At 41.7% G+C, this 26238-nt stretch overlaps 1 protein-coding gene across 5 annotated transcripts in view; it reads left to right on the forward strand.

Annotated features, from left to right (window-relative positions):
* Positions 1 to 26238, forward strand: part of pdm3 (pou domain motif 3) — a 146205-nt gene that overhangs the window by 49988 nt on the left and 69979 nt on the right. The window contains exon 2 of one of the 5 annotated variants that reach the window (XM_043413812.1): positions 14897 to 14952. The exons of the other annotated variants lie outside the window; for them this stretch is intronic. Coding sequence (XP_043269747.1) covers positions 14908 to 14952 — 45 coding nt within the window. The 5' untranslated portion in view covers positions 14897 to 14907. The remainder of the gene's footprint in view (positions 1 to 14896; positions 14953 to 26238) is intronic. 5 annotated transcript variants of the gene reach the window in all.

The raw sequence follows: 26238 nt of genomic DNA on the forward strand, positions 1-26238 counted from the left end.
TCGTAATGCAGCCCCTGACACTTTTTGTTTAGTATAAAAATTTAACGCGTACGTAAAACGTCGTAGCCGATTGTGAGCCGCTGTAAAAAAATGATCGTTCCCTGCGCATACACGACAGACATAGATATTATTCCATTCTCCGCTGTGTTGTTTTATTATCCGGCTGTACACTCCTGCGAATATGCCGAATTTGTATAGTTATAACAATGAAGTTTAGTATAATACACATATATTGCGATTCGAGCTTATAAACGTAAAAAGCTCTCTTGCGTTATAAGCATTATTATACGTACTTGCATATTACGAGCACCAGAGAGGGTAGCATGCTTTTGGGTCATGCTTGCCAGGCTGTACAGCCCGCTTTCTCCCACTCTCCCTCGCCGTTGCACTCTATGATCCTGCTGTGGGTCCTGTGAATTGGGAAAAAGAGAGAAAAGGGTGGGCAGGAGAGAGAGAGAGAGAGAGAGGGAGATCTGAGCCAAGAGATCAGGATGGAAAGAGACATTCAGCAGTGCCGAGAGTTCTTTTGTCCACGTGTGCCCTGCTGTCCACCCGGTCACCCCAAACGTATTTTTTGTTTTTCTCGTGTCATTTTATTTGTTCATTTTCCATTTGAGTTTGTTTGTTTTGTTTTTTCAACTTTCGTTTTATTTTGCAAACGGAATACGGTGGCTCGAATGGTGGCCTCGGTACGTAGGTGCTGAACCAGTCACGAGGACACAAATCGTCTGTACGTGTTGGTTTTTATAAGAGGCCAAGAGGCAAAAAGAGAGAGAGAGTAATATGGAAGAGAACAAAAAACTGTATTGAGTTGTGAAAAATCAGTGTTGAACGAGAACAACAGGAACCAGAGCAACTGATCAAACTGTCGGTTGACGAGACTCCCGGTTTAAACTTCTTCTCCGTTTCTCCAATTGTCTGTCCCCCTCCCTCTCGCGCTCTCTTTCGTTGCTATTTCTATTATTATGCGTTTTCGCGCCTTCGACCTTTCGTCGATTTAAACCCATCTTCGCTCTTCCTCTTCTCGTCCTCTCTTTTCTAACAGTCTTTTTTTCGTCCTTTTCGTCCCATCCGTTTAGGAATGCGATCGGTGAGGGCGCCAAATATTGTTTTCGGTCTTTTTTTTTTACATTGATTGACTTTCGGCTCGCCTCCGGCGAAATGCCCGTCTCGTATCGAGCCTTTGTGCGATGTATATACGAGTCGAATTCCAATGCCCCTATTTCAAGAGATAACAAACAAAGAAATGACGAAATTAGTTGAACTTCAATATTTCTTTTTCCCCTTTTCGAAAACACGGATGTTCGTTTACTCAGGTTTCACACTAGGATAAACCACACCGCGTGCACGGAAAAGCTGAGAAATTTCACAGGAGTTTTAGCCCACGAAATTGGATCAATGAAAGTAGCAAATTAAAAATCTGCTCCGGGTCTTTGTGCTTACCACCAACGTACGCATCCTTGAGTTCTAATGTACGTGCACGGGAAACGACGCTCAAGAAAAATGAAGGAAAAAAAGCACCGGGGCAAAGGGAGCAAACGTCGCGTATCAACGCAAACGCAGGCATGGAAATTCAGCCAGTCAGCAACGCACGCGGAGTAAAAAGAAGGGAGTGGGACGGCAAAAGGTAACGATAGATAGAGCATATACACTGAAATTCCAGTAGAAAAAGCTCCAGCACGAGCGAGAGATTGACCGAGAAACGATGCACGAGAGACAAAGAGAGAAAGCTGTAGTAAAAGGAAAGATCGAAGAGTGTTCGAACGAATGAACGACCGGACGAGCTAACAGGTTCGGGACCGGTTCTAGATCGCCACTGGTCGTTCTCTCCCACTCTCTCTCTCTCTCTCTCTCTCTCTCGTATAAATCAGCTATGCTTATCGGTCTTTCATCGCACCGAGTAGCGAGAGAGAAAGAGCGAAATAGACAGAGGCCGAGGGGAGGGGAGGGAGGAAGAAAAAGCTTCGGCTGTGATGGTGGTGGTAGCATCAGCAGCAGGGTGGAGGTGAATTCATTCCATTCTCCCTCTAAATACGAACTCTTTTTTCCACCCTCCGATGTACCCCTTCTCCCGCCAATTCCTGTGTTTCAGTCATACATGTGTGTGTACATACCAAGCGAAAACCTATTTCGATTAAAATGGCGCTATCCGGAATCGTTTTTTTTCTTTTGCATTTTGTCGGATTATGAAAGGCAGGATCGAAAACCCCGACAACGTCGATTCGTTTTTCCGCAGGCAACGTCCAGCCTGTATATATATTCACTTTCTCCCCTCGCTTTCCATCTGCAATAATGGTCATATACGCCAATGTACCAATGTTCATGGACGTCTCATTATAAAAATATTCCGTCTTGTCTCGTGTCAATGGATTTTCGAAATCGGCGAGACTCAGGGCCACGTTTGACGGGCCCTGTTTGACGGGCTTTCACTGTTTATGTGTCGTGAAAAGTTACACGAAACTTGAGGGAGTTTCGAATAATTTGGAGAATGAATTTCTTGTTCGTGGAAAATTCGTTCGCGGAATTGGAGAGCGAGAGCGGGTCGCGCGGGTCAGTTTGACTCGACGAACCGAGTCTGCTCTCGTGAAATCGACATTTTTTTTACACATTTCGACTGACGAGCTTGACGAGGCTTCCCTTAGCGTGCGCTGCTCTCGTCTCGTTGATCCATTCAATTGTCTCGTTATAGCCCCGATTTCCATGGGGTCCGTAAGGGTTCGAAAGAATCCCTGACTGCAATCCCAGCAATTGAGCGAGAAAAGAATGGGTTACGAAAAAAAGGCCGAAAAAATCGGACAAAAAATGGAAAAATCGAAATGGAACCTGCACTGTCCGACGAGTCGTCAACGAAATTAGTCCTAGGATTATACCTGGCGATCCTCGAGGGGATGATGCTTGTGCGATTGGCCTGTACGATTAATTGGCAGAGTTGTGCTGCGAAGCTTTTTCTCTCTTCCCCCTCAATTCACTTCACTTCTCACTCGGTAAAAAATTTTTTTAATTTCACAGCGTTGCGTCCGAGTATGCGATGCTTGATGAGGGCCTTGATTCAAAAATAAAAGATCTCAAGAGTTGAAAACGAAAGATTTCCTCATGCCACAAATAGTAGAATAATAACGTATCGGCACCACGTGTGCCGATACCGATTAAAAAATCCTCCATTTTTGGCTCGATCAAACCATCCACAAGTTCGAATCCAATCACGATTTAACGTTGAGCTTGTAACCACTGCCGCGGGTTCCAAGTTCCCTACTTTTGATACATGGGGTTTGTTACAACTGCCATAATCCACATAATGAAAATGGAAGCGGTAGATTGACTCATCAGACACGTGCATTAAATGTACATCGAACTAAGATAAATTGGTTTCTAGGAGCAATCGACATTGATGAGCTTCCAATAACTATCTGAAACTAAAAAGCTTTCTACTATACGTTTCCCCAGCTGTCTCTGTTGGATAAACGTGTGCGTTTGTGTCTACATCATGTAACGCGATTACACGTTATATCTGAACACGATCGTGCGGGATTGTTTCGTGCGAGTTTCGGTGCGTGCTAAATTCGTAGGAGCCTTAACATTATAACCAACTTATAGAGCATTCTCGTAAATTAGAGTTTGACTGGCCCCACCGGGTGCTTCGCAGATATACAGCAAATGTTTTTCCCTAGGTGTATATCACGTCACGAAAAGCCTGTATAAAGGATGCCGTGACGGTCTTGTAAAGCGATTCTGAAAGGGAGCGATGGGGATGAAATTTGAAGAATGAAGGTGGTTGATTGCAGGGAGGTGGATCGTGAAGGTGCTTTACGGAGGTACATCGAAATGAGGCAAAATATTTTGTTTTTTTTTTTTTTTTCATGGAAAACTATGTAAAATACTTTTGTCGAGGAAAATAGATTCGTAAGCATCGATGCAGTTTCAAGTAAGAAGAGTTCCGGAGTAAAACGTGCTCTATTGAACGGAATGCCACACGTGAGAAAACACGGATGAGAGAGAGAGAGAGATGTATCAGTAGAAAAGGCCACGTCACGAAACCGGCCATTCCATAGTCCTATTAAAATATTAAAACACCTCGTCGAGCCCCAGGGAGTCAGCGTGTGCTGGCATGGGGTGTGAAAAAAATAAATCTACCTTGTCATGCACAGAGAGACTCCCTCTCGCTTTTCATCACACTCTTCTCTTCCTCTCTGCTCGCTGTCTCGCTTCTACTCTCTTGACGTACTTCTCTTCGTTGTCTCACTATTCTTCTGCAGGCTGACGAGAGGAAAGGCTTCGAAACTCACAATTCACGAGTGAAGCAAGGGCACAGCAATTATAATGGAAATTCGTGTTTTTTTTTTTTTTTTTTTTTTTTCAAGAGTTTGTGTAGTTTTCGAGTGAACTTTGGAAATTTGTCGCCACATCGTGCGATTTTTGGTATCAAGGTTACGAGGAATTGAAATATCTCAGATTATCATTATTTTAGATCGATGTTAACCGTTGACTAATAACCGATTTGAAGAAAAAATGAATTTCTAAATACCTGGAAACCCGATTTCTGTGCTTAACTTGTTCGTATTTGGAAAGTTAACCACGGGGGCTCGTAGCCATCGCCACTCGTGCGCTATTTCGATCTCGCTGGACTTGTCCAGCCGCTCATCAGTCAGAGTCATTACTGGGATAATTAATTACATTTGCCCCCTCGTCTCCTCGACGCCACCTTCCTCTGCTCCCTCTCGTCTCCTCCTGTGACTAACTCGTCTCGTACCTCGCGTACATTCCCCTCTTCACTCACCCTTTCACTCTCTTGCCCAACGTATATCCAATAAACCCCGTTCCCTCTTTCATTTTACACCCTCTCACCATCGCATCAACGGAGCCAAACGAATCGACGTGAAAAATATAGAATTACGAGGTATATACACAGCCGAGGAGAGATTCTGATGACGTTGCTGTTCGATCCACTTGCTGGACCGGCAACCGTTCACTACCTGCTGACTATTTTTCCCCCTTTTTCTCATTGTACATTCTTCCTTCGTGCCAAGCAATGATTCGAGATAAATTAATGGTGAATACAGTTTAATGATAAATTTCAGGATCTCTTGGAATAGCACACTCAACCAATGCTCATTAAAGTATCAGAAGGATAGCGAGTTAGTTTTACGCTTAGCCACAATAAGATATAGTAATCCCTTCATTCTTTCCCTTGGCTCATACACACATCGTGTCTCCTAGACAAAAGGACACGTTCGACGGTACAAAAAAATGCAAAAATTATTTTAGTTTACGCCCTTATGAATTTTAATTATCCGTACACGTATATGTATAACTCCCTTCGATAGTAGCGGCTATATCTTCAAGAAGTGGAAGAAGAAGAATCCCGAGGTCGAGGCGTAGAATGAAAATCTGTTGAAAACTCGACTCCTTCTTTAATTAATTATGCAAATGGCCCTGGGGGCTTCCATGCTTAAACTTTTCGTCTGAGACCTTCGTGCTTGCTACTTTTCTCGCTTTCTCCGTTGCTCCCTCTCTTTCCGTATCGCCGTATCTTCAGTCCCTCTCACGTCCTCTACTCTATTCTCCTTCCCTGTGAAACCATCCTCTTCCTCCCCCTCCCAACCGCCCAGAACCGTCCCTTCCTGGATTTCTCGAGCGGGCGTTAATTATACACCGAATAATAACAATTATTACAATTACCACCCGCAGCGCTGCAGCAAGACCCGCGAGAACAGAATACGAATTCTTTCTCCGGCGTGTCTCGGCTATCTCGCTCTTCCCAACTTTTTCTTATTTCTTCTTTCCCTCTCTCTCTCTCTCTCTCCCTCTTTATATCTTTCTCAGCTTTCCTCCGTCGTCTATATACACCGTTTAAACCACCCGAGGTTCCGTGATTTCTGAATTCAGTGTGAAATTATATATCTCTTTAATGTTTCTTCGTTGTAAATAGAATGCAAGAGAGAAAGAAAGACCATAAACTTGCGACGCATACACTCACTGAATTTTCCCGACCCCATGGTTTATCGTCAGTTTTAATAAGATCTGTTTGCTCCCAATTCTTTTTCTTTTCGCAATAAAGTTCGAGATTCGGAACATTTGGGAAATAAAGTTCGCGTTCAGAAACTCTTCATTTGTCTCAGCGTATTTGTAATTAATACTCAAATGTTGTCAGCTCATTTATTTCCAGTGAAGTTTACATTCCTAAACAACTTTGTAATCATTTTTGATGATTGCATATACCTTAAATGTCTGATTATCAGTTGAAAATACGTTTCTTTACACGCAGTCGAATATGCGAAGCCCTGTACCGTCATTAGCAATAAGCCTCTTATATGTTTTGTGCCTGATATAAAGAACAGGACGCTCGAACAATTTTAGAACGTTTATGGTTTGAAAACATGGCCTCGTGAAAAGCCCCGAGGCTTATGAGACAACTCTCGGTGTCGTTCATACATAAGTTGACGAAGTCAGCTTGAGTTACGAGAGCCACACTGACAAGGCACTGGTGATCACTCTATATAGCACAATGAAATGTACGCCAGCTCGGTTAATGGGCAAGGACGTAAATAATAAAATCCGTTACGTGTTATCGTGAACGTTCGCGCACTTCAGCCACAGATAATAAAACTTCAAATAAAAAAAACTAACAAAAGAAAACACACAGTGTTGCTGCTGTCTTCGCTTAAGACAGAAACACGAGATTTTTCTTCAAGTTTGTGAGCTTAGCAGCATGCGTTCGAACATTGGAAGCCGTTTAGTAACAATTTAAAAAGAAATTTTTAGTATTCGGTGCTCAATTACTCGTGTTGAGTAAGAGTAGCGAACTGAAATACGAATTTGATTGTTTTAATTTTTTATTCTACCGAATTCAGCTAGAAAAACCTGAATATCTGATGTTTACAAGATTTCCATTTTTTATGATTTAGATAAAACCTCACTTAACAATAAATGTGCTAACCAATTGGAACTAATAAACCATATGAAAAAATATTTGAAAAGGATCGTAGAGAGTATTAAAATTTTCAATTACATTGAAAAAATCTCAGTTAATCTCGAATTAGTATTCAATAAGAGCTACAATAATAATCTCGCAATAAAAAAAAACACAATAAAAATAAGAGTGTTGTGTGAACTGAATTAGATGTTGCTGGTAATGGTCAACGGTATAACGTTTTATAAGTTCTTACTTATTAAACTGGAGCGAAACCGCGAGCTAGTGAGAGCGTTGCTAATCGCGTACCGAGATGTAAAATAATGATAACAATGATAATAATATTTATAATTAATTTTCCAATGTTCTTCGATCGCTCGGACGTTTCGCCGCAAGCATATCTGCGAGGAAAACATAATTTACTTTAATCGTCGATCTTCGATTAGGGGCATAAAGCGTGGGCACTTTGCTCGTTTTGTGGGAGCAGGAGGGAATATGACGAAGTGATAGAATAAAATTGAACATTCTCTTCAAAGTATAATTTTTTTTGTCCACATTTTTTTTCACTCCTTAGCTCGACACGTCTGCTTTCGATCGAGAGCTATTGTACTAAAAGCTTTGAAACTTTGGGTAAATAAACTCATGCACAATTATTTGTGGATCGAATTTCAATCGCAGCAATTGAAAGTTTCGTTGCATGCGAATTGCCTTGGGTGGCTACGGAAATTGGTCCCTTTTTTTCGTTTTTTCGTTTCGTTCCATACACCACGGTAAATTCAGCGGTTCTAGTCTCCAAATAAGATTCTCTATATACCCGTCCTCAATTTCACAAGTGCAGTCTTCCCTCACGACTTGTTCGAAGTTTTATCGAGCGACTTACCGCACTCGCGGTGTCCACGGGACGAATAAAAATTCTCTTATTTCTCATCCTTTCATGTGTACACAAATATGTATCTGCGCCTATATACATTATGTTTTATGTATGTAAATACGTACATTTACGGTATAAGAGGGTTTACAAAGAACGCGGAAAGTCCTGGAAGAAACAATTACAGCAGAGGAAAAAACCCCATTCTGTGCACTGCTCGAAGTTGATGCAAAGGGGTACATTTCCTTTCTCATTAGGCGTCGGGTTAAGGAAACAAAAAACAAAACAGGAAGGAAAAAAACATTCCACAAGGATCCCGTTACTAATTAGTAAAAGGAAAAGAAGCGAGAAGAGCTTCCAGCAACTCCGTACACAGACTGCATTCGTATTCTTCGTGTGATATATGAGATATATTTCGCGATGGTTTTACGTAGATGCGTTCTTTATGAAACCTCGAACTTTCCTTTTTCATCTTCTTTATCTCGCGAGAAACTATGAAAATTCAGAGTCTTGCGATGGATTTTTGTAAAATGTTTAAAACGATCGACGATAAGCGGTAACGTAAGCAATATTTCGTTGGATACTTTGTAACGATATTGAATTTCATATATTGAGTCGATATCGCTTTTTACGAGGCTGACGACAGATAAAGAAGATTAAGCCTAAAAGCGACTCGAACGATGCATTAAAAATCATGCACCATGATGGATTGAAGTAATTGTGAAACAAGCTTTTTTATTTGCTCTTTTATAATTTTCATGATTAAAGTGATTATAAAAATGGTTATTTCTCCCGAGAATACGGATTAATTGTAATTCCATTTGGTACAATTGGCTCGGGTATTCACTGAATTATAAACTCCGATGTTTCTATCCGAAGGTGGTTGTTCTCGTCCATGAGATAGGTTACTATCGGCTTATATAATATACGGCAATCATCTACAACAGAGAGTCTAATAAAGGCTGTGTATGCGACGATTGCGGAGTGTAGCGGCAATAAATTGTCGTATAATTATGCGTCTCGGTAGAATCCCCTTGCGCTACATAAATTGACGATTCAGAGTCTCAATTGTGGAATGAGGAGGTCGCTGAGACGTTCGACATGAGCGAGAGACAAAACTCTGTAGCTCGGACTATAATTTTTTCTATTACGAGCTATAGACCGTAGAGTTGTAATATTTTTCATCATTCTTAAACTCATTATCTATACGACGTTGATACGACAGGTGTCTGTAACGTTGGAATAAAAAGAGGGGTTGACTTGGATTTGTCTACAGGAAAGGAAAAAAAAAGTGACTGGGAAAGGGGGAAGAAGTGAGCTCTCGTAAGTTGAATGCCTCATCGGAAAGTTTCTGTTCGTAACTTAATAGCAGGTAGAGCTATAAAATATAGTTTGTATTGACGAATAAAAGTTTTGAAAAGAGTTGCAGAGTCCAAGGACACGCGTAACGTTCGTCGTTTTTACCGATTGCTAGCGTGCACTTAAATTATAACCACCAAGAAAATATGTTACTCCACACTTAACGTCGTCAGGACAATTATGGATTCCCGGGTACGTTGAACTTCTGTCTTGTGTCCTTAACGCGACATCTACACTGGCAAATTCATATGGACGACCAGGAACGTCGTCGGCCCTTGTCATTGTATGCATCTTCCGATGCTTTTGACCTCTCTCTTCCTCCTCACTGTCCGGAGTTGTCATTGCTACTGTTTTTTCGCTCGCTCGCCTTCATTGTTTCAAATTCAACCCTCCGCTGTGAATGCCCGACCCTCCGCTCATCCCGTCCGGACTCTTTCGATGGTCAACGACGCTCGCGTACGCAGCTGGGGACAGCGAACCCTCGCTCGAGAGATTCTCGTTTCGTATAACAATATTCGGTCGCCCCCTTTCACACACGATTTTGTCAAACGAGAAAGAACAAAAGGGCGACTGTGGCGATTAGTGTGGGCAGAAAAGCATCAGTTTTCAGGGCTTACTCGCACATAATTTCTCCAGTTAGAAGATACGAGATGGACGTAGATTTCAACATGATGTTTCAAATGATTTCGCTGAGATTGTAATATCGTCCCTTTGTACTTAACCGTTAATTAATGCATTTTAAAAGGGAGAACGAATTCGTTGACATTCTTCAGGCTTTGAACAACCATTGAAAATAATTTCCATAAATTGGGCAGCTTTACCGGCGAGGAATGTCCCACGCACAGAGACACAATATACTTTATACATACATATTTGCAGCGCAGTTTCTCGCCGACAGAAATAATGCATACGCGAGGTTTGGCGGTGAGTGGCGTCGAGAGAACTTGCCGATGTACATAGCCAGAGAAATGGAGGAATATAGCGGCGACCGCCGGGAGATCGAGTGAAAAAGAGCGTACACGAGTGAGTTTGGGGCACGGTAGGCGATCGGGGGTTGTACAGGCATGGGTGACGGTAATACTTTTTTCGGGTGTAATTTTTTATCAGCAGACCTGCATTGAGCGGGAGAGAAAGGGAGATAAAGAGACGTCGAAAGAGAGTGGGGAATCGTTCGCGGGAGAGAAAGATAGAGGCCAAGGAGGAGGGCAGGGGGGCTTTGACCAATCCCGGACTCCCCTTCTTCATCCCGCCGGCAACCTGATCCCTACAGTTCAGCATGAGTCGCGGCTGTTCCCCTCGTTCTTTCCGCTCTCCTCTTTTGCGCGATTCCTGCAGAATCGCACGTTCCTGCACTGTATTTTTACGGTCCCTCTTTCTCTCTCTCTCTCCCTCTGTCTGTCTCTCTTTGAATAGCTCCTGGGTTTTTTTTATAATTTTTCCACTCGTCCGTTCATCTCCCTCCCTCTTGAACGCGCATATATAGCAACGAGACCCATCACCAATTCCGGCGTATCGGTGCTCAATCACATTTGCGATGCATTTTTTTCATAAAGCTGGATTATAATTGCATCGCCAGAGAGAAAGAGAGCGAAGACAGAGACCGAGAGAGAAAGGCCGGTGGGATGAGGAGAGTGCGGAACGAAAAAAAATATTCCGAGTGGCGCGATCACCGATACCGATGGAGGGTCAGGGAAAGGGTGTTCGGGTAGTTTTGCAGGAGAGCTGCATAGGTTTTTGCATAGGTGCACGTGGATATGGGTGGCCAAGGCTCGAGGACCCGGGGAAGGGGAGGCGGACGGGGGGGGAGGCATAAAAAATGAAATAAAAATTGAAAAAAAAAAAACGAGAACAAAAAAGAGTGGAAAAAATTTTTCGATGAGGTTTGCAGCCGGTTGATTGGTAGGTTGGTGGATTGTAGGTTGAGTATAGGCAAAGCTATTCTAAACTATTTCTATATGTGGATTTATATGTTATGTGAGATAGACCAGTGTATAGTGTACATCGCTCTGCCGAGCGCCTATTGGCATTCCAATGCGTCACCCATACCTCCCCTTCCCCCTTTTTTCTTTGCTGTCTCTTCTCCCTTCCGTCCTCTCCTAATCGTGTTTATGTATACGGATTCGTGGATTTTACGTTTTCCTGTACGTTACATCGTGGCTTTTTTCCGCTTATAAACTCTGGCGATTAAGCCAATCGTCGGTCCATAACTGCATCACTTGATCATTGGCGGAAGTCGTATAGAACATTTCTCGAATGCGTTTCGTTAACCTGCCATAATTGCTACTCCAAAACATCTCCGAGCCTTTGCTTGCACAACCGTTTACACGTATCGAATTTACAATTTCACAATATTCAAGCATTTTTCTAAAGGAATTACGTGAGAATCGTTTTGCATTGGTAATGGAATATTCATCGGATTAGTTCCAATTAAGGAGGGTGGCTACCGACGATACAATGTTGCCATTCTAAACCATGTTAAATACATTAAAAATTTCAAAATGATAAGAATTTAATAAAATTTGGTGAACATGTTCTTTAGGGCCAAATTTGACAATACAAATTTTTTAAGATTTTTCTTCTGTACAGTTATCGAGTAATTGATCACTAAAGTTCAAGTGTATAAGCATAGCGTTTCCATACATATAGGTATACATTCCGGGCATAAGAAATCTGCTTTAATGCGTAATTACTCGATAACTAAGCAGAAGAAAATTTTGAAAAAAAATGGTGTCTTCGCACTTACTGTTGAAGAACATTGTCACCAAATTTGATCAATTTCTTATCATTTTGAAGAGTGTAGCCACCCTCCTTAAGAATCCATTGAGGAGCCATGTTTCCTTGGCCCAATAAACATCGCTCATTTTTCGAACAGAAATTTATTTTACCTCTCTGCTGAATGTTTCTGCGTTTGGGTAATTTATTTAAGTTTTGGTTATTCCCGAAAACCTTGTCGCGGTTTCCTTCAACATATATTAACGGCAATTCACAATGTTTCACTTTTAAAAAAGGATGTGAATCATGGATGCTGCCGATCGAATGAATCGCGACGAACTCGCGATCGACTGTCATATTTTGTTGGAATTCCATGCAGCTTTGGAAGCATCGTATCATAAATGAATCGTTCATGCAGCAATGTGATTGATTTTCCGAAAATACATCGACCCGTTTTCTACCAGAATTGGGTCTCATTTCGAGTCAATAAAATGTTACAACGATATTGTTCATACGATCATCTTACGAAAAAATGAACAATAATAAGTCGGGTCCACAGTGAGATAAGTTGGTAAACGCATGTTACTCAATCGCAATAGAAAATCAATGTGCACGAACACACTCGTACAGGAGCTAAATAGCGGGGAGCGATCTCGCGCTACACCAGGCGCCAGGCTTGTTTGAAAATCCGGGGATTTTTTCGCGTTTATCAGTGTACGTTCAGATCTGGCTTCCGTATCAATGTCCGAACACACGTGAAACACAGACAATCGTTCGTTTAACGCATACATTGTTCCGATCGGATCGTATGGATTTTTTTTCCACCCTGTGAAAAATAACGCATATATATTTGACTGTTCCCCCGCGGACGCCGGACTTTGAGGCCAAAAAAGTCCTCCCTCAGTGCGCGGCGGCGCCTCTTTTTTAATGCCTCTGTCTTCGTTCCTCTTTCGTGTCAAATGTACCCGAACTATTCCTCATACTCTTGTCCGGATCCCATACACCTTTCTCCCTTGAATCCACTCGCAGTTACTCCGTCAATCCGATACATCCTTCCCCTTTCTCTACTCACGCAATTGCACCTCATCCTCGTTTCTTCCCCTTTTTCGTCTCCCCTCCTCCACCCACTTCCGCGCTTCATTCTCTCTCTCTCTCTCTCTCGCTTTCTGTCTACATTTATTTCCATCACTTCGAACTCTTTTCACTATTCAAACAGCAACTGTAATTTCAAGCTGAAAGAACCGATTTACGCGGGCATCCCCGATGCCATTTTTTCCCCCTGATCGTGACGCCCTCTCTTTCCCTCTACTCCTCGCCAGTCTTCATTCAATACGCATCAGACGATGTATTATCGGTATATACATTTATACCGACACAAAATATACGTACGTGCACATATTTTGTGCCCCGGTCCGTATTGCATCACTGAATAAATACAAATGAAAAGGTTTACGCTATTTTATGTGCGTGTGCATGTGTGTAGGCGCACATCGCTCGGCCTAAACTCTGTACGTGGACGTAACAGCCACGGAATTTATATCATTTGAAAGAGTTCGTGGATCGAAAAAAATGTGATTAAACCTGAGCGGATGTTGCGTCAAGGAAACAAAGTATGGTTCGTCGAAGGGGTGTGCGTTGTTACTATGCTCACCAACGAAATATTGTGCCCCAACTGCAACGTCGCTGGACCATTTTTAGCCTCCAAAATAAATCATCATCATAGTGGCTCCAGAAATGCGAATTATAGAGATCGTAGGGGTAGATTATCGCGAACCGAGGCTACCAGGAAGAGCTCGAGGGTGACTTCGGACGCTGAGCTCTCGGCGAAGGGTCCGCGAGCGAACGGTCTCGTCACGCGACAGAATGTGAGCATTCACGGTGCGAAGTCAATTCATATATCTTTTTGAATTTTAACGTCGAATTGAAATTTTTATTATCTTCTTCATCCATCAAACCGTCGTATAAGAAAAAAAAAACAGGCTGGTTTGTCCAGGAAAACTGTTAGTTTCATGCTTTATCGTATCCTACAACTTTGCGCAGCAGGTTTCTACTAACTTTTAAATCCAGATTCATCGTCAGTCCCTTTTTATTTACTACTCGAATGAAACGATCATCGAATTACGTGCGGTATTTACGATCGATCGAACAATGTGGTATGACTAAGTCCGCGATAACGCAATACGAATATCATGAAATCTGAACCATCATGATAAATCGCTGAATGCTGATCATTAATTCTACGACTTTCGTAATTGTATGTTATACGAGTATAATATTTACGCAGCTTCACCAACGTCAAAATCATAGAAACGAAAATCGGATAATTATTAATAGGACTAGGAAATTCACGTTATGTTTGGAACTGGAAACTGGAGGCTTCCATCGTTAACAATTCGGTAATTAATTACAGCTGGACGTGATGTAGCATTGCCATGGTGGTATTAAATTGACGTATAGTTGCTGGGATTCAACAGAGGTCAGGGGGTGATCTCTCTTCCTCTCTCTCTCTCTCTCTCTCTCTCACCCTTCTCAAAACGCCCTCTTTCTCTTACCCGCGTGTAGCTTATCACGAAGGAATGAGAGAGCACAGGGAAAATTTCCTATATGACTGTTTTGAGGGGGGACGGGAGAGCGGTCCGAGTGTTGAGTTGATGTTCCCCAGCTGATTGATGATGTTACATTATACCGACGGTTCAATCCCACCCATCCTAATTTCCGCCTTTTCCATCTTACTCTTGCATGCACTAATATCGTTACGAGAATTTTCATATGAATTCGGGGTATTTATAGTCGCCCAAATTCACAATTTCAATTAATAACTCGCCCAAGATACTTGGACACATAAATATCAAATTTGAGAAAATAATTAAATCGAAGGGTATCAAATGTCACGTTCCAGCTAAAAGTTTCATTTTATTTATTTTTAAGCCACTCGCGCTGGCGCTGATTGCGCGTTGCTTGATCGGTTGGTTGCAAGTGCCCCTTGACACTCAATTTTGAAGCTGAAATTTGGTCTGTATTCTCATTTGTACTTTTATTTTTTGTTACAGGTGAGTGCCAAATGCTGATTCGACTACTGGACCCGTTCATTACTTCTCCAATGGAGGTAGACAAAAAATTATTTCTATTACGAAAACTCATCTCGCGCAACGCAAAAGTCTAGCGTTTGAAAAATGGCGTTAAAAGGTGAAAAAACGGTCAATGAGATTAATTATTGCATCAAATTGATACAGAGCTCATCAGAGAGGATGGAATGAAACGAGTCTTACATTGTTTCATTTATTACCTAGAAAATTGCAGTCTTGAAACATCAGATGATGTCAGAGAATCGTCATAAAAAAACAATTTGTAATAACGATGCAAAAAACTGTCGATAAGACGTAATAACCCAATTAGCCACTGAATTAAGTCAAGGCAAAGCTGATATCATGAGACAGAATTGACCGAGTCTTAAATCGCTTCATTTTTTACCCGGAAATCTACAGACTTGAAAAATTCCTATACCAGCAGTTAATGCGAATACCGTGATTGAAGTACTCGCTAAGAATGACGAATGGGTAATTGAAAAGTTCCACTCAATGGTCGTATCTTCGTAATGAATAATGAATGGAAAACAGAGAACAAACTTGACAAGATACATTGAGTCGGTGACCGTTGAGCTCGACGATCGATCTTGATCGAAACGTTTGCTTCCTGTTTGCTTTCGAACGCTTCCCCGAGAGGCGAGAGGGATTTGGACACGGAGAGAATATTTGAGATCGGAGGTGATGCTGTTACCTGCTGTTGCAATGACGCGCTGGCTTTCATGTATGGAATTGAAAGGCTTGTTTGGTATGGGAGATGGGAAGGAAGTTCCAGAGGCACATCATTTACGTGATTAATGTTGGAATAAATCAGAAGCTTCGGAACGGTACTCGATAAATCCCATAATTGCTGGATTATCATAAGTAAATAGGTAAAATCGATGCCGATGACATATCTGACTATAGGGTAGCACCTGTTATTGGATATTAGATATATAACAAGCGTGCCAGTGTGTACGCACCACCGGACGAAAATTCGACCGTTACCTCTCGCCATATCGTGCATTCATGCCGCCCTCATGACACGCTATATTTACCGAATGTACATATTTTCCGGGTGAAATTTCGGTATTTAAGTTCTATGAAATTTTGTAATGCAATACGCTGCTCCGTGCAGTTTCCTCGGAAGTAGTGTGCAGCGAGTGTGTCACTGGCTAATGCATCAAATGATCTGTTATATTTGTTACTAATTATGTTCAGATCGATGTGGATATCACGTTAATTAAAATTGACAAGCTATACGTATAATTAAATGTCTAATTGGGTGGATAATTAATTAAACGTATCGTTGATGAAACTGTTGAGCATGGATCGATACAAAAAATCAGGCATATTCAGTAAGAAATTATAACGAAAGTAAAAATCAAACGAAGGGGACGATATCACTGGGAAAAGTCATTCCTTCAGTCCCCAATTTTAGTTTATATTTTTCTGTTATCTGGATATTTGACATTTGGATAAAAAAAAACAAGAATTTCTGTGTCGCGATGACGAATCTTGACTTTCGATTACTTTTTACTGCCGACAAAAAATTGGCCGGAATTGGCCTTATTAATTCTGTTGTTTCTTCAATGCCACATCACCTGAACGTAGCACGAATCGTCTTTCTCCCTCCCCCTCTTTTCCCTACCATTTCGTCCCTGCCGCACGTTTTTAATTATAAATAAATTAAAGGAGCTATTCCGCTTAGCTACGAGAGTTTGATATACACATAAATATATCTATACTATGTCGCGGTTAAAGGCAATCGTGTCGAATCGACGTTCGAGCTATACACAGGGAGCCGACCCGGACGTTTCATTATTTGGATCAACGGAATCGAATTATAATCGAATTGCTTCAGCGTGTTCAAACCGCTCGCAGAGCTTTCTCTCTCTCTTCTCTCGTCCTCTCGTTCTCGTCTTCCAAAATAAATGTACATACATATATTTATATATGTATATGTAGATACAGTTATAAAATGTCTGTTGTATTAGACTATCGCCAGCAGTTGGCAAGACTGAAATAAATGTTGAGCGTCGGAGTCCGTACACAAGACGCGCTGCTGACTCGAGATGACAATTCTATCCACGGTTGCGGGAAATACGTCGATTGGACATTTCCGGCAGCGGGTTGCCTTGTGAGAAAACGAAAATTTTTCGGTAGGTAAACGTCACTCAACTTACAAGTGAAAATACAGGAATACGTGTTGCTCGAACTTTGTCACCGCGATTAGGACAATTTGACCGATTATTTCCTACTTTCGTGACGCCAATGTACTTCGAAAATAGCTCTAACATCAGCAGTTAATAAAAGCCATACGATCCAAAATTATACGAGCACTTTCCAGTTTTGAACAATCTACGGTTTGATGAAAATTCCGGGGCCGTGGAAGCATTAAAAATAACTCAATGCCTTATTAATTGCATGTAAGATTTAACAGTTCTATGAGTACTAATTTTGTCACTGGACCCAATCACTTCTCGAGTTTTTGTAGGTGATTTAAAACCATTCTAAACCATTCTAAAGTCGTAACAGAGAATAAATAAACGAAGAATCAATGTTGCGATGAGAAATATAAATTAAGCATTTCCCATAACATATAATTAGCGCCAACTCGCGACCGCGTATCTGTCACCGTCTCAGAATAATAAAGCCGTAAACATGAAGAATTTTGAGAGATGTCGTAACCGGAGCGCATCTTCCATATCGTTACGAAACAAAATATCGTGTTCGCAGTGATCATAATTATTCGTTGCTCTCCCGCAGTTGTCCCGACACTTGGATGGGTCGTCACGCGGTTGTACACGGACGTACGCGAGTCCACCAAAGTGGTTAGTCGTATGATGGAATTTAGCGGGAGATTGATGCTCGCAAGTGTGAAGGATCATAGTCGAGGAATCGTTATTGTAAGTGCGCTGGTCGGTAATGCGCGTGGATCACAAATACGGAGCGGAGGGAGTGGGGCGGAGTAAGAAAAGCGTGTCGCGAGAGAGACTAAGACAAAGGCAGAGCCATGGACGGTTGGCGATTGACCAGGATAGTTGGCTGGATGTTACGAAGTGTGCGCGGACCGCGAGAGACAATCGGCGTTAGTGAGAGTGTAGCATATATGCGGCGTTGGATAATACGTGCGATAATAAGCGTGGTGTGTGGGGAGAAGGCTAGCCGAGGGATAACAGCGTCTGAGGCTGAAAGCTTAAATAACCCGTACATATATTTACGTAGATACACGTGCACACTGCGACGTGCGGGAACAAACACGAGACAAGAAGTTGATAGAAACACACGTGGAAGTGGGTATATAGGATGAAAATGAAGGAGCGGGAAGCTAATGCCAGCCAACGAGAGCTCTAGGGCCAGTTAGGTGCGATGTTAATTAAATGATATGATCATTAGTCATTATAGCGTCATTGTGTCGGCAACAACTTGGCGTCGTCGTGGTCTTTGGAGCGGAGCGTATACACATGCGGCGTATTAAACAACAAATATATAACCGAGGCAAAGGGCGCGATGCGTCTTAATTGAAATAGCAAATACTCGGGTATAGGGCTTTATGTTTTTCAGCTCTTCGAGCATCTCCATATATACATATTCCCATATAAATATGCATATATACGTATACATACATATATCCAACTGTGCTCCGGCGTCCTCGGTGTGTTCCGGCCAGGATCTCTGCGGTCCAGGCGATGGCAAGTCACGGGGGAAGTTGCTGTTGTATGTAAAGCCACGGTGTTCCGTGTTTCTCCTATATACTTAACCTGATGTACCACGTGTCGAATACGATGAGTCAGATTGGCGGGTTTAGCCTCGTCGTAACGCAGTGAACGATCGAAACTTACGCCATTTTGACTCTGACTCTCCATTAAACATATCTCATACGCCAATATATATCTATATACCGTATGAGATCTGTATATATCTCGAAGGCCTCGAATATATATGCAGAGAGGAGATGTACATGTTGATACGCATTGGTAGGTGGCGCTGGTAATATTAGGCAGAAGGGTACGGAACTTGGTGCGGTGCTCCTGTAACCGAGCGTGTATAACCCGCACCGGACATGTAAGCACACCACACCCGGGAACCGCAAAATTTCTATAGCCCATATAATACGCCGGTAAGCAACGCGATCGGATTATAAACGGTTCCTATACACATACTTGTCATGCATATAGAACTAAAATACATGCTCCTTTCTCTTATATACATAAGTGCATATATAGACGAGTGTCTCTAATGATGTATAGAGATGATGAGGTAAAAGCCATAAGGACGTATCGGACGCGACACCTTATACCGGCAGACGCTTCGATCATGGCCGTTTGACTTTGAGACGTTTTCATCCAGCTCCTCTCGCGATATATATGATTCGGTGGATATTTGTCCAGAGTCTAATGAAAGGCGATGGATCCGGGATATGGAGTCTCGAACTCCAAGGGAAATTCGAGAGTGTGCGGCCCAGCGAGGCAGACCCTCCCTCGCATCGAAGACATGAGAAGAGAGAGAGAGAGAGAGAGAGAGAGAGAGAGAGAGAGAGAGAGAGAGAGAGAGAGAGAGAGAGAGAGAGAGAGAGAGAGAGAGAGAGTTATTGCGAGAGGTCGAGGAACAGGAGGATACGTGTAACTTGCGAGCTATATGTGGAAGAGATGATCGAAGGGTCGCGTGTGTGGAATACACATATCGCGACTCCCCGGAGAGAGGCCCGAATACCGCGTGCTAGGGGAGACGGAGCGCAAGGAGGAACAGGAATTTAGATGCCGATCCACAGCATCACTACTGCATGATGATCAGACGCACATGTTCTCTCCCACTCTCGCTCTCACTCGCTTCCGCACATACTCGATCTTTATCTCCGTATCTCTGTCTCACACGCTTCTCTCGCCCTCGGACTCTCTCGTTCCAGTAGCTTCCATTAAACGCGCGGATCGCCCAAAGATTCCGATTATGCACTCGTATCTCGTACTCACACCACCGAAAATCTAATACCGCACAGCTCATTGACTGCAGACTCGATCTCTCTCTTTCTCTCTACCCTTCTTATATTTTCGTTAATTATTTCACATGGTTCTCAGCAATGGAGGATCTTTATCCGTTTCGTTAATCAGCAGCAGTGGCTGCGAGTATCGAAAGAAAAAGCCAGCGCCACTGATCCTACTCGAGCCTTCGGTTTTCGATAGAAATTAAAGGCTTGGAATTTCGATTTTGACTGCTATTAACATCCTCGGGGAAAATCTCCAACGATGTTTGGAAGACGCAAACTTCTGATTAGCATTATTGGGATATCGAATTGTGGCAACGACTGCGCACGATTTTTTCTGGGTTAACAGGGTTTGCCTCATCCCCATGGGGCTCTGAAGAGGTCCTTGAAAGTAGATCATAAAAAAATACGCGCCCGGAATACACATGTGGGGATATATTACTCTAAGGTGGATTTTATCACTTCATTACAGCGAGTTACGAGGCAGAGATGCAGAAAGTGAGAAAACGAGGTGGAGCGAGAGAAGTAGAGCAGACGAGAACGCCAATTCCCAGATCCAAACTCTCCCTGCCCCTCGACCGCGCGAGTATGCAAATATATAGACGTGTCTATACAGCTATAAATATACAGATATACATTCTTGAACGCGTGACTTCATTAATCCTGAATTCTCCCTTCGAATGCGAGGCACACATCGCGCAAATAAATGAGAGAGAAGACACCGGATCAGGATTTTGACTCTTATCGAATTTGCTCGTGTTTGTTTCAATTGGTTTCCTTTTTTTTCATTCTCTCTTGGTTTCCGATCAAATTAGTATGAATATATAAATTGTCCTGATTTTGCAAAAGGATTTCCATATCTTCATTCTCATCACTAATGAAATGAATCAGCACTCAAAAGTTCAATATGATACTGAAATTCAACGATCAACATTAATAATTTGTACCATCGCGCGACGTTTCAGGTATGAAAAATTCAATGAATGAAACGCTCAGAATATCGCTCAAGTTACGTATCGCGTTGCTACTCGCATTATTTATAAAGACAGCGAATTACTTGAGGTTAAATTTACTGAAAGATTTGGTAGATCACGTTTCCAATGTGTAGTTCAATTTTGTTTAACGAGTCGAGCAACATTCATTTTATTCAATGATCGCAATTGAGCATTTATTACAATGTGACTTAATCACATTGTAATGGAGGGTACAATGGGAAAGCACATGCAATCAAATAACACTTTGTTTGAATTTGATTTCATCAAAGTACAAAAATACTTTTGTTACGTATTTTCTTTATACAAATTAAAGTAATCTGTGACCTACGTCTATAACGACTATTATATGCTACAGCACGCTTCCCCGACATCGCATTTCGCGTTAATGACCACAATTAGGTGTTTTAATTAGTGGCCTCGCTCTATAGAGTGTGGCAGCTGCAACCAAATTAGGGCTCTACGAAACAATAACTGCCGATTGAAGAACGTAATTAGAGTGAGCCTCGGAGGGTTTGCTCCCGCACAAGTGTATACTGCGATCCTTATTATTTGTATTAAACCCAACGAGTTTTTTCATCATCGAGAAGGCAGACGCAAATGGATTATTTACTCCGAAATAAGAAAGAACGAAAGAAAAATGTTACTGCTTCTCACAGACATACCTTGAAAACATAGTATATTACAGAATTTATTATTCAATTATCGTTACGAAAAATCCCCTTAAAATTTTCCATTAAGTAATAATAACTCAATGAAAATTTTGCTACAAAAGTTCAAATTTTTGCTACACTCCAAACAATCTTTTTTTGAATTTCTTTTCAATAAACATCAAGAAAAGTACAGTAACAGAGTTGTTTAACAAAATGTCGATCAGACAAATTTGCGGCGAACGTGAAACATGAAAAATATATTTTTCCCTCATTTATCTTTGGAATACTTATTCTGCTCGTTATTGTACACGTATACAACCGACCTTGCACTGATTTTGTTCAGGTTCGTTGAAAAGAGGATTTGAGAGGGAGAGGAAAAGAGAGTGGCGGAGGACATCAGTGGAAGAACGAGGCCTGCAGTTGGTGGATAATCCGCTTCGCACAGTAGATATATATTCGCGTGGAGTACGTTGGGCAACCCTCCGACTTGGTGCCGCGATCCACGTGTCTTTACATATACATATACAGTCCGCATACGTGTATAGATATATATTAACGTGTAGGCGAAGTTGGATAGTAGCTCTCAGACACTGGCAGACTGTAATTTAATACACGCACCGCGAAATGGAGACAGTAATGACTCGTAGGGTTTCGGGCTTACAATTAAATGCGACTATCCGAGTCAGTAAAATTCCTAATTCGTCCCGTCTCTATCCCATCTCTTTTTCTCTCTTTATCTCTTTCTCTTTTGGTCTTTCTCCGACTGACGACTGACTGGGGATTCCGTGAGCTGGAGAGAGCATTCTCTGGAGCTTTTGGTGCAGCTTCTGTTCGCCTGGCCTTCCGCAAAACAAAATTCCTGATGCTACGAGCGTTCATGAGAGTCCATTTGCGCGATGTCCCATCTCGACTCGCGACATTCTATCATATAAGCACGTACATTTTTCGTGTGATCTTTCGGGGCTTCGGAGTTTCGACGTCCGCAGGAAAAGGCACTCGCGCTGCCTCATTCTCTACCGCGACGACCCTATCCCTTTTCTCTCCTCTCGCCTTCGTTGATTCCGGCCGGAATGAAGGTGCAACTGGATGTGTTCCAAATTAAATTGAGGAGCAAAAAAAGAAGCGGGCCCCTGCCGGGGAGAAGGCATAAGCGGAACAAATTGAAAGCACCCTCACATAATGCTTGGCCCTTTTCGCCTCTTTATCCTCTTACCTTCGCTCTACTTCTTCCCCCTTTTTCACTACCTGATTCCCTGCCTGAATAGCAAGAGTAAGAAATAAATAAAATCGTACGTTAAAACCGTTGACCCTAAAAATACTCGACTTCGAATCTCGTAGCTCGACAATCCATTCCGACATATTTTCACCACTAAAAAAATCACACTGCGTCGATTCCTCGATTTATTTATTTTCCAAATTTATCTATTTAACTTCACATATCTCCATTGTTGTTTTTTCACCAGAATCATTGACAACGTGATTTATAACGATCAAACGACGAGCTGTTAGGCTTGTCTTTGAAATAGCTAGGACACCCTCCATTTTGTGGGTAAAGCCTATTCTCCATACCAAAAGAAAGAAAGGAGTACAGAGATCGAGAGTACGAGAGAGAGAGAAAGGAAGAGAGACGATAAACCATATATGTTAGGTGTACGTTATATTCGCTCCTCTTATTACAGTCGCAACTGGACACACGCGTAACATTTAATTAATGTCTGGGCATTAGCATATAAACTCGTACGTAGGGCTCCCGATGATGTAACCTCGCCCGTAGTTCCTTTATACCGGACAGTGTCACAGGGCACTGTGTGCTCGTGGGCCTGGACACTAACCCACCCATGTACGCACACAAACTCATAGACGCGTTCACTCGACCACGCACGCACACACGGTATAAAACTATGCATAATACACACAAGACTGGCGACAACGATTCCTGTGGACGCGAGGACGTGTAGGGTGAATCGTAAACGAAATAAGGTTCTCTATGTTTGTGTACAAATGTAAGTGAAACTAGTTGGCTAATGGTACACCCTTAAAAGTCGCGTAATTGTGCTTTTAACCATTCCATAAAGTTGCTATCCACTTACATTATTTTAATGGCTAGCAATTCATTTGTCGATGTTATAATTGTTGCAGAGAATAAAGTATTTTTTTGTTTAACAATTTCCTGTATGTGGCTGTGATTCAAAAATGTTTCTTTTTTTTGAGCTCAATATCTGGATTAATAGCATTGACGCCTTTTCGTATCGCATTACAGACACGGTTCCTGTTATTCGAGTAGTTTTTTTTCCATCCAACGTTAGTGATATAAAACTTCATAGAGAATATAAATTTGCTAGGATTCTTCAAATATGTTATACGATTACGAACGAGGTTTAGAAATTTATTGAGATGCGAAAATGTAATATAGAAAGTACTGGAAGTAGCACTCACAGTAGCGAACACACCGAAGCGAAAACCAAGCATTACGAAGCCTTGTTGAGTTCAGTCGTTGCTTGGCGCTCTGCTCCTTGTACTCATGTTGGAACAACCACGACCACTAATAGTTACAGTGTCTAAGGTTTCGATAACGCAGTGAAACGTCCGGAATCGTCAAACATATTCGCGGACCTCAAAGTTCGAATAACCGAAGCTCATTAATTTGGCCTTTCGACACGTTTTATTTGTACTATTATCGTCCTACTGTGTCTTTTCTCGTCGCGCAGGTACCGCCAAATTCTAAAATTCAGACTTCCGAAAACGACTTCATTGTGGGACGTAAAACATTTCATTTTAATACATTTCGTTTCGCATTATTTCACGATGTAAGCTCGCTAACTACATTGATCAAATTCAGCTCATCCATTTTATCGATTTCCTGTGAATAGTGAACCCCCCCCCCCCCCCCCCGCCCCACCCGATCATATCTTGATTGAGATATATTTTTTTCTCATGCATATTTTTTCGTTAAAAATAAACGTTGAATGACAATTAAAAAATTTGGACTGGACGCTTTGCAGGGTCGTTTCGAAAGAACCTTCAATACAGTTATATATATAAATCGATAAGAGTGAAGAAAAAAAAACGAATAGCAATCGAGTATCGAATGTAAGGCGTATCATTAGTAGGACGATTAAATTAAAATATTTGATTGCCAAAAGGTTCTCTCACCTCTGTTCCTTCGTTCCACGTGTTCTCTGTGTGTCTTTTGGGTACTTGTACTATCAATATACATATATATTTTCCATACGAATGTATTACCGGCGGCAGAGACCTCTCTCGTTCATCGTTGCTCGCTTCCAAATTTGAAATGCTAAACAGCAAATACGCCTAATGAACACGTATGCTCGCCATGTCCGTCTCTATGTTTGTACCAGCAACGTCGACATTAACTGACGCGACGATATTTGCGTTGGTAAGTCTCCCTCTCCTCTCGTGTACCGCATCATGCGGATAATAGATTCATCCTTCACGCTTCTTAATTAGGAGGTTCAGTTTTATTGGCCTCTCTCGCGCGTCGCTCGACGCGACGACCAGCAACATCGGGCATCTACGTTGCCTCTGAATACCGTATATTTATAATACATTTGTATATATATACGTATACATACACGTATGAGATGGTAAGTTTAGAACGAGACAAAACTCGACGAAAGATGCTCCGAGATGCGTCTTCGTATTTAATTATTCGAGGAATCGTTTACCGATGAATTTCCTTATTTTGGAGACTTTTCAATTATCGTGAAACAAAGTACGAGCGTGCCCATGAATTTTCCCGATTCGAATGACTCGGTGATAGCGAATTATTAGATTACTACACAAACATTTGATTGGCTCCCGACGAACAGATTAGAAGTAACGAACATTTAATGTGATAATAAAGTTATATCAATTCTTTCAAAATAGTTGCAATTCGAGCAATGCTCTCGGGCCTTCGAACGAGCCAAAAATCCTCCGAATTAGTCCGGTCTCGACCTTAATTGAGAAATTCATTATTCATATTTTCATTTCGTGCACAAAAAGTAGAAGAAAAAAAACACAACAAATATGTATACGAACTCGTGTATTGTATTTTCCGAATGAATCTAAAAAGCTTATTAAACATTCACGAATTTCATCACTCAAATATTGAAATATGTATATACATTTTTGTGGAGGGGATAAAAATTATACAACTTGTATTTTTTTTTTCTTTTTTCATTCATATACGTTAGAATAATGTTTGTGGATTACGGTATTATTGTGTACAGGACTCAGACGTGTATATCGATGTGGTTGCACGATGGAGTCAGTCGTCGCACAACGTAACAAATCCCCCTCGAGCTTTTCTTCTTCGTTTCGGTCATATCGCGCTTCGCGATCCCGCGAGATCGTTTTGCATTTTATCCGCACGAGCTATCACGATTCCAGGGTGCACGTATATACCTTTATACTTGTATGTATAAATATATGTATATACACATTGACATGTATAGATGTGAACGTGTATATGTATTCATTCCGAAAGAATTCACAGTTTTTACAGAAAGCATAAATATTTATGTTGCATAATGCATTTGTAATTGCCGCGTGTACACTCTATTTGTTCCGATTTTGTAATGGCATGAAAATGTATGAACCGATAGCTATTATTAGGAGAGAGCCACCTCTGTCTCCGTTTCACTCGCTCTTACCCTTTTCCCATCCTTCAACGAGGAACCTCGACTCGAGGAAAGCCCT

The sequence above is a fragment of the Venturia canescens genome, chromosome 3 (genome assembly GCF_019457755.1).
Source record: "Venturia canescens isolate UGA chromosome 3, ASM1945775v1, whole genome shotgun sequence".
NCBI classification, from domain to species: domain Eukaryota; kingdom Metazoa; phylum Arthropoda; class Insecta; order Hymenoptera; family Ichneumonidae; genus Venturia; species Venturia canescens.